Source organism: Epinephelus moara, chromosome 22 (assembly GCF_006386435.1).
Source record: "Epinephelus moara isolate mb chromosome 22, YSFRI_EMoa_1.0, whole genome shotgun sequence".
NCBI lineage: Eukaryota > Metazoa > Chordata > Actinopteri > Perciformes > Serranidae > Epinephelus > Epinephelus moara.
The window spans coordinates 34,538,581-34,548,433 of record NC_065527.1 but is presented as its reverse complement, the minus strand read 5'-3'; the positions used below and the strand labels follow the sequence as shown (position 1 = coordinate 34,548,433).

The following is a 9,853-nucleotide window of genomic DNA, read 5'->3' as shown; positions in this document are numbered from 1 at the left end:
AGGTGCCTGACCATGAAGGGCTCTATATGTTAAAACAAGGATTTTGAACTGGATCCTAAAGCTGACAGGAAGCCAGTGTAGGGAGGCCAGGACAGGAGTAATATGGCAGTTTTTGGTTGATTTGGTAAACAGCCTGGCAGCAGCATTCTGCACCAGTTGAAGACGATCTACAGAAGTTTTACTGAGACACATGAAAAGAGAATTGCAGTAATTCAGACTTGATGACACAAAGGCGTGAATGATCATTTCCAGTTCAGTATGTGATACAACAGATCTCAGTTTTGCAATGTTTTTAAGGTGGAAGACGTATGTACGGGTCAATGCATGGATGTGTTTATCAAAGTGCATGGCCTGGTCAAAAATAACTCAGAGATTTCTCAGGTTAGAGTGGATATTTGAATTCAGGGACCCAATACAGCTAGCCACCTTAGAAGCAGTACAGTCAGGAGCGACAATAAGGACCTCGGTCTTAGCAGCGTTAAGCTGGAGGAAATTGTTGACCATCCAGTCATTAATTGCAGACAAACAGTTATGCAGTACATTCAGACTGTCGGTCCTGTAAGGATTAAAAGAAAAATACAGCTGAATATCATCTGCGTACATATGATATGATACATCTTCAAACCTGCTGATAATGTTTCCAAGAGGAAGCATATACAGAGCAAACAAGTGTGTCATATAGAAGGCAGGCGATGTATTCAGTGGTATTCCATTTTACAGACCTTCAGGTACTCCTATGTGTTAATTGCATCGCCTTCCACTGTTTTCCAGATCATCAGTTTTTGCTTGCAGTTTTTTATTGTCACTGTTTAACTGTGTATATTGTGTTTCCATGGCCTCCAAGCAAACATCCAGCCTATTCAGTCCTTCTTCGTGATCACGAAGTTTGTTGTTTCTAATCAGAGAGGTGGCTCGTTTTATCTCTTCTCATAGGCAGTTGTTCTTTTCTTGAATAACTTCTTTTTCAATCTTGCGGAATGCCTGCAGCATGTTTTCATCCACAGTTGTCTTGCTAGTAGCATTAGCCTCCAACTTACTAGCTTGCACGGTTTAAGGAGGTTTGGGGGGCATTTTGTTCCAGAAATCTTCCCCAAAAAAACTGAAATATGTTGTTAACTCTTCAAATATCAAAGTAAAAGATGGCTTAATCAGACCATTTAAAAGAATTATACCTAATTTACGTATAAAAGTTGGGACCTCGCGGTTCATACGTCTACTCCATGACGCGCCCCCTGCTAAAACACTAATTTTAACAATGAATTACTACCCATCTAAAATTATACAACAAAAATATAATTTGGATTGGAGCTTTTAAAAAATGTCATACCTTGGGGTAACAATAACAACAGGAATAGATAAATTATATGAAGCCAATTATATCAAAGTGGATCAGAACATTACAAAGGATATTGAGAGGTGGGCTGCTCTTCCACTGGATTTTAGTTCACGAATAGTTACTATTAAAATGAATACACTTCTAAGACTCCTTTACTTATTTCAGTCATTAGATATCCCTTAGAAACAATTTCAAGCCTAGGACAAAGTTATTTCAAGGTTTGTATGGAATGGACAAAGCTCAAGAGTCAAATCTACAGCAAGATATTACAGACTAGGAAGTATAGAGGGGGTATGGCATTGCTGAACCTCAAAGACTACTTTCATGCAGCACAAATTAGACCAGTAATTTATTGGTGTGCTAAGGACTATGAAGTAAAATGGAAAAAATTAGAACAATATGTACAAAGAAGGGAAATTCATAGCTTCATAGGAGACAGAGATGCAGTAAAGGATGTACTTCAGTAGGTGGATGCTGTCACTGGATTTACATTAGAATTGTGGTTCAATCTAGTACGGAAATATAGATTAGAGAAAGAACTTAAGTTATTTCAGTGGATAGCCTATGAGAGACATTTTATCCCAGGTACCCTTGACCAAAGGTTCAAACAATTAATTAACAATTGTATAACAGTGCCCTGCACAATAATAAAGGATGGGAATGTTATGAGTTTTCAAGAGCTGAAACAAAGCTATGCATTAAACAACCAGGACCACTTTATCTGCAACTAAGGGACTTCTATGGCAGAGAAATAACGCTTACTGTAAATTTGGATGAAAATGGAATAATTAGAACCATAATTGGAGTTTACAAATCAAGGAAATACAAAATAATATCTACACTACATCAATGTTTATTAGAGAGAAGAGGAAACACGACACTAAATGTAGAGTTGAAATGGGAAAAAGAATTGTGTGTGAATATTACAAAAGATGAATGGTTGCATATTTAGAGTAAAAATGAAATAAAAGATAAAGTCCGCACACCAGAAGCTGCTCCTTGAAGAATTTATTTGATGTAACGTTTCGGGCTCCTGCCCTTCTTCAGACATGAAGTGAATGTGGATACGCACCTCCATATGTACAACCCCTTAGGGTCACCTGACACACTCAGGTGATAAACCACAGGTGTGAAAAAATAAATCCGAAAAAAATGCATGTACATATAATTCAAATATATCTATGCACAAGCATAGGAAAATACATGCATGCATAGATACAATTCAAAAGATCAAAGTACAATACAATGCAAAAATACCAACATACCACTATACAAAATTCTTTTAGAGAATATTTTGAGAGAATTTGCGCAGGTATAAGACCAGCAGTGCAAATGTAAATATAAATATATCACACACACTCTAAGTATCGCATGAAGAAATCATCAGGTGAAGACCATCATAAACTTATGTGACATTAAAGGAAAAAAAAAATGTACTGTAGAGGCGCCTCTAACAAGTAAGTATCAAACCCACAGCGATATGACAGATGCAGACAAACATGAGAACATGGCTCACACAGTAGTAGCAGAAAAAAATCAAATGCAGCATCATACCAGCTACTGAGGGTTAATGACAACGGAGTGAAAAAATTGAATTTCCCCTCAGGGGGATTAAATTAAAATTTTACCGACATATGCCAGGCCACACGGGCACTTAAGCAAATAAATAACATTTTTAGTGTTACATAAAATCACACCCTTGATGTTGAAAGACTTGCCAGTCCGTGGATGATTGAAAGTAGAAGTTTTGTGTGTGACGTTACACTGGGTACAGTTGCCACATCTGTAATTCCCAGAGGGAACAGACTGTAAAAAGTGGGGTGGTGCATATTTGGAGAACACAATAGTCTACAACATCCTCTCGTACTTGAAGAGAGCACTGTTGGGAGATTATAATCAGATTCTTTATTACACCCAAAATTTAGAACAAAATACTTGTCTACAGCACAACCATGTTGGAGAAGATGTGGGGCAATAAACATGGATCATACTCATGTATTTTGACTCTGTCCTGAAATTATGCAGTTTTGGGTAAATGTTCATATGGTTATTATTAAAATTTTGGGTTATGATATACCTAGATCATGCATGGTATTGTATATATGGCAGGAGGAATTGTGTTAAGAGAAAACAGATACCTAATGAAAATCTTGTTGGGAGCCTGTAAAAAGGCCATCACGAAGACATGGTATAAGGCAGAACCACCAACACAAGATGAATGGCTAAAAATTGTGAAAGAAATATATGTGTACGAATTCTTACCCACAGGATAAGGACTCAAGAGGAGCGATGACAAGAGAAATGGGAGAAATGGACAGTGTTTACATGTCAACAACAAGATGAGAGACTCAGTTACTGACTATGTCACAGGGATGAATAGCTTTTGAGAGACAGGGCAATCCGGACCTTTTTATTTTTTTGTATACTTATTTCTGTTTGTATTCTGTTTTGTATGCATTTTTTCCTTTACCTCTTTACAACACTCTACACAACAAAAATAAAGTGTAAAAAAAAAAAACAGCTGTAGAATGCGGTCTGGCATCCCTGTACTGTTTCCTCTATAGAAGGCTCTCACATCATCAGATATTTATACTACAAGTGTTTTAAAAGAACCCTCCCAAACCTTAGCCACTAGGTTAGACAGGCTACTCAGCTAAGTGACAGGCAATGCACCCTTCAGGCTGTACTGAGGGATTATCCTGTGCATCGCTAAGCTCTCCAACACTTAGTGTAAAATAGCTCTACGCTGAGGCTTGTATATACCTCCTTTATTTCACCCAGTCCTTTAATATTTGGTTTAGCCAGTAGAAGTCTGCAGTAGCACTAACAGTAAAAGTTGTGCTACTTACTACTGAGTGCTTTTACATTAAAGTACCGTGATCCTTTTGTGTATTATTCATGTATTCTTCTGAGTTTCAAACTTCCCTGCAATCTGTGGGTAAATAAAAAGGCAAACTATCCATCTTGTAAGTTCCATATTTATTCAAAAGACATTCGAGATGCACAGCAATAATAACAAGGGTAAGACTTAGGAAGAGAATTTAAGGAGGAAACATTCCGAGTGAAGGTAAGGAAAGGGAACTTTCCAGTGCTTAGCCTTCCATGTGTAAACTGTAGTGACAACATGTTATTGCCAACTGTGGTGACAAATAACTCTGGCGGCCACAAGTCAAGCATGCCTCGTCATCATGCTCACAGCTCAGACTTCAGGAGCTTCTTGGCTTTCTGCATGTTGCTCTTCACTGTGGGAGAGACAGGAAATGGTTACATTCATTCAGTCTGTGTTTCACTGCTGGCAGAGACTTAATCTGCTAACTGTAACACTTACAGAGTTTGAGGTCAGTCGTTTCATAGGCATACATGCGGTTGGAATAGCGACCATTGATGTCGGCCCTCACCGTCATTGCGGGGTCTGTAAAGACATTATTGGTACTGAGTGGCAGGATTTTTACTTGTAATGCAGTATTTCTGAATACTTCCTCCTCTGCTGGGTACAGTCATTGGTCAAATCATCTTACAACCAACATCGAAAAATATACCGTTAGCATAACGTAAAACTATTTACAGTTACACTAACATTATACTGAGCCCCAGGAGAAACAAATAATTAGTGGCAGTAGTTTTGACATAGTGAATACCCTGGCAATGATATGACAGGAAACACAGATCTAAAGTGACAGTGTGGTATCAAATGGTCAAAATGCTTTCCACTCACACACTTGCAGCTAAGATGCTTCGTGTGAAAACTGAAACCTTCAGCCTTGATGTCAATGTACAGTACTAAAAAGCAATGATGTAGTTAGTTATAACAAGGAAACTATAAAAGAAGGAAAGGTCATAAGTCAAGTGACAGCATTCGATAAGGGGAACTGCCCATTGGCCCGACATCCCATTGTTCCGACCATATTAAACCCATTGTTCCAAAGTCCTTTCCGAAATCACATAAGCTGTGAGCCTGCTTCGCCTCAAGCCTTTCCCAGCTGACCCAGAGCTGGTCGCACCATCAAGGCAGGAATAAGCCTGCCGGGAGCCGTTCAGCACCGCGCACGGACCATCGGACTAATGGGATGTCGGACCAATGGGCTGTCGGACCAATGACATGGACCCTTCGATAGGCGGGCTTTGGCGTCAGCTCACTTGGAGTCAATGTGGCGGACACTGCAAATCACACAATAACCAATAATACTTTTGTTTTTTCAACTTTGACTGAAAAAATATTTCCACCACATTAAAAAGCACACATTACATGATGCTGACTTAAAAAAAAAAAAAAAATCTAAATATGCACATTTGTTTTCCTTGTTATTGGTTTCCAAACAGATGATGGCTCTGTTCATCAGCTGCATCTCAGTGTCTGCTGGTCTTTTGTTTGGAGACCAATAACAAAGAAAACAAACATGCATATTTAGATTTTTTTAAAAATCAGTTGGCGTCACGTAATGTGTGTTTTTTAATCTAATGGAAAGATTTTTCAGTGAAAGTTGAAACCACACAAATATGATGGGTTATATTGTGACTTGCTGTGCCTGCCTCATTGACTCCAATAGAACTGGCACCAAAGTGTGGCTTCTTGAAAGCTGTCACTGTTGTCATAAGTGTTCCTTCTTTTACATTTTCTTTGAGTTATAACAGTAAACAAAGTGTTCCACTGAAGGCGAGTAGCCTTATCTATGACAGAGACATGTTAACAGGTGTTGCAATCTAGTTCTTACCGACAAAAATGATTCTGGGAACATACTTTCCATCAGGAGAGAGATGTTTGTCTGTGGTTTCATACTGTAGTTGAGAAAAGGAAGAACAGATCATCAAACATATCAGAGTCTGAACCATGCCATCTTAGAGCATTAGTGTTTTTGAAAAATCACTAAATTAAAAAAAATACTCTTAATCAGCTGCTTCCTATGAGTGATGAATGAAGGCAGAGCACTTGGGGTTTTGGTTTGACACCAGACATTGTATTTTGTCTGAACTCTTTTAAGTGCCTTTTTAAGTGGGCAAGGCTCTGTTTGTAAAGGTGATGTCATAAATTTCTGTGTACCAATCGTAGTTCAGTAACATCTGAATATCAATGTGATGACTGTTGAGGAGGTGTTTACTTATGGTGACAGTTAAACTCATGGTAAACAATAACTAAGCTAAATTTTTATTTTAATTGTTTCTTGTTTAGTGGAGAGTATTTGATAGTATGGAGAAAGTTTGCATGGGCTTTAATGCCAAACAATATAATCAATTATGACACAAGGTTTTTTTTAAGGTTTTGAAAGATTCAGTGGTATGCATCATTGTTCAGCCAGATCTGAAAATCCTGTAATTTACCACAAGATTGAGGATGATAAAGTCCTCATCAAGCGTTCTCTGGAGCTCGACGTCCTCAGAGAAAACCTTCTTCAGTGCTGTGGGTGAAACAGGTTTTCAATTCAGTTCAGTTTCAGTTCATTAGCACCTGAGCTTGGTGCAGAACAGCACCAGGATATGACACCACACATGAGCAAACAAAGTACTGCTTGCTCTTCAAACAGGTTTGGCACTTAATTCAATCAATTTTTTTTTTCAATTTTTCCTGCATGAGTAACTGTACTTCATCCATAACAAGACTGTTCAATTTATGATTTAGTCATGCGCTGTGAATTGAAGTAACAGGGACCTTGTTTGATAACAAAACTATATTAGAGCATCAATTTACAAACTCTCACACAGCTCCTGTAGTATAATCCAAGTCTCATTTATCTAGTCGTATGCTCAGTACTTCCCAAACATGAATGCATTTTTACTAGAGGATTACTATTTTTAACACTTCCACATTAACAGTCTCAGGCACAGATGAGTAGTGCACCTTTATACTCTCAGTGGAATGCATGAGCAGAGTTCAAACACATGCCCAAGCACACAACTCAGAATGTGGAGGTGTTTGAAATAGTAAGGCTTTCTAATGAAAAGTCATGTGTTTGGGAAATACTGAGCACATGACTGAATAACTGAGAACTGGGTTTTACTGCAAGACTTGTGTGACAGTTTGTAAACGGATGTTCTGATATATTTTTGTTGTTGTGTAACACAGACCTCTTTTACTCAAACTCATCAAAGATTTATTTTTAGTTATCAGATTCTTCTTTCAACTAGCCTGCAAGAAAAAGTACTTCATGAATTCACCGTAACACAGGGTGAGTAATTGATGTACAAATGGTGAAGTATTCCTTTAATAACTCAAATAACAGAATCCAGATGTTAGAATTACCTTGGCTGTGTGGGCAATCGTCAAGGTGAAAGAGGACCATCAGAGGCTTGTTTCTAAAACACAGATCAGCTCCTATTACATTTAATCATTAACCTTTAATGAACGTCAGTGTCAGAGTGAAACATGTTGATGTCAGTCTTAGAAACATTTCTAACCTTGACCTGGACCAGTAGAGAGCCTCCTCGTAAGTCTGAGCCCAGATTAGCTGATCACCCCAACCTGGACGGACATGGACACGATCAGAGATAAATGACAGACTCTGCATTGTCTCAGTATGTACTGCAATGTATTTAAGTCTCAGTCATTCAGATGCTGCTTACAAACCTCTGGACAGAGTCTGAACGCTCCTCTTGCCTGTTTTCGGGATGTATTTCCCAAAGGTGGAAGACATGGCCACCAGGATCAAGAGCACTGTCAATGCCGCTTTGATCATCTTCAGACTTACTAGAACATGAGGAACAGACAAAGGCAGGAGGAAAAAATATTCCAACAGTGTGATAAAAGAAGGAACAGTATCAGAATGGAATCACGTTTGTCAGGAATGGAAGAAATGTAAACTTTCCATTTCCTTTGAAAAAGAAAAGAGTTGATTTACATCTAGTTCCTACTACAGAGGAATATGTAATTGTTTTTTGTTTGTTTATTTGTTTCTTTAAATGATTTTGTTGGCATTTTCACTGCACTGGAAACAAGTGAAGAGAAATAAGAGTTATTGTATTGTTTATGCACTTTCAGGACTAGGATCTGTGTTTATGCCAACATTAACAAGTTATTTATAAGTTATTAAAAGTTAAAATAATAGAATGGCTGGAATTAGAATGACTGACTTCTTTGGATACATACAGAGATGACTCTTAAACAAAAATCCCATTTTTCAAAAATGACAAAAGTAAATAGCCTGAGCTGTACTTTGAAAATAACATTTCAGTTAGTACAAATGGAACCACCAGAGTGACCACACCGAAGCAGCCCATAGACTTTTTCTAAGACTTCCACAGAGTGCAACATCACAAGTCACTGTGATGACTCATGCTTTACTTTGACTTCCAATTGTGCTGTATCTGTTAAGTTTTAGTTATCAGCTAGATAATTATTAGCCTTCCTGTCCTTCTTTCTTGCAAATTAAAACTTTTATCCCTCCTTAACAACGTTTAATATTTCTTTTAAAGATAACTACACCTAGCTACCTTTTCTTCTGTTTCATTTTCTTTAAGCATATTTTAAAGCAGCCAACTGAACTTTAAGCTAATTAACTGACTACTATCCCTACAACTACAGTGCAGTATATGAGAAGTATGGTCGTAAGTGGTGGTAAGATATTGTAAGTATGATGTAGGCTATCTTACCTGTTATGGAAGGGTCAGGTGAGACTGTAGGTGGACCGCAGCTGCAGGATCTGCTCTTCCTTCACTCTCACCTGTCCCGTTTTTAAACAGCCGTTGGACTGCGGTCCCGCCCTCTTCCCATCCCCCCACATCATAGCGGAATAGCACTGCGATTCTTATTCAAACCAAACTCCCTTTGGAAAATTGGTCAGTTGAGGTTGTCGCGGGTATTGCCAAATATATCGTGATGTAAGGTCATGATCATTAACATTTTAAGTTATGATAAAATAAATCCTTGAAATCGGCATACGCTATAATAACCGAGAGCGCTTCTTCTAATTCATATAGGCTAACTATAGTATTCAAATAAAGATTTTTATTGGTCTGAAATGTTGCTTTGGTAGGTTATCTAGGCTATATGCACAGTGTATCAGAACTCTATATTGAGTTATACTTCACATTGTGTGTATTCCACCATTTATATAAACAGCGCACTCTTAATTGTGNCTTTGATGAGCGGGACGGGGTGGGATGGGGGGGGTGGCACGCGGCTGATGGCCGCAGGCCGGGGTCGAGCCCCCGACCGCTGCGGCGAGGCATCGAGTCGGTGCATGGGGCGCCGGTGCTATCCACTACGCTATACCGACGCCCCACATTATTAGATTTTTTTTAAGGGGATTTGGCATTCAGTTTCCTCCACACCTGGAAGAACGGCTCCTATAGGCTACAGGTTACAAGGGGATGTAGTTGCACACCTTATTGTTTTGCATGTTCATAACTGGATTTCCTTTCTGTTATATGAATAAACCGAAACAGTTGGGACACTGTGGTGGATAACTACTGATCAGCTTTATTTATCTTTCTTTATGGGATATGGTTAAGAGGGAATATTTGGGTTGGATCCAAGGACGAGTCAGCAATTGAGAAACGGATCAGAGGCTGGATGATGACTGGTCT

General features: G+C 38.6%; 1 protein-coding gene across 2 annotated transcripts; it reads right to left on the bottom strand.

Moving 5' to 3' along the window:
- Window positions 1-4,294: 4,294 nt before the first annotated feature.
- Window positions 4,295-9,035, bottom strand: agr2 (anterior gradient 2). 2 transcript variants are annotated; one of them, XM_050034048.1, is made up of 8 exons: window positions 8,918-9,035; window positions 7,896-8,015; window positions 7,727-7,790; window positions 7,572-7,624; window positions 6,653-6,729; window positions 6,049-6,112; window positions 4,665-4,748; window positions 4,295-4,578 (listed from the first exon to the last, which is right to left on the bottom strand). In XM_050034048.1, exons 2-8 carry the CDS (start codon window positions 8,002-8,004, stop codon window positions 4,529-4,531), a joined length of 501 nt encoding a protein of 166 aa, XP_049890005.1. In that variant the 5' UTR covers window positions 8,005-8,015; window positions 8,918-9,035; the 3' UTR covers window positions 4,295-4,528. The 2 variants fall into 2 exon arrangements, with proteins under 2 accessions (XP_049890005.1, XP_049890006.1); XM_050034049.1 differs by having other exon boundaries at window positions 7,896-8,011; window positions 8,918-9,008.
- Window positions 9,036-9,853: the final 818 nt, after the last annotated feature.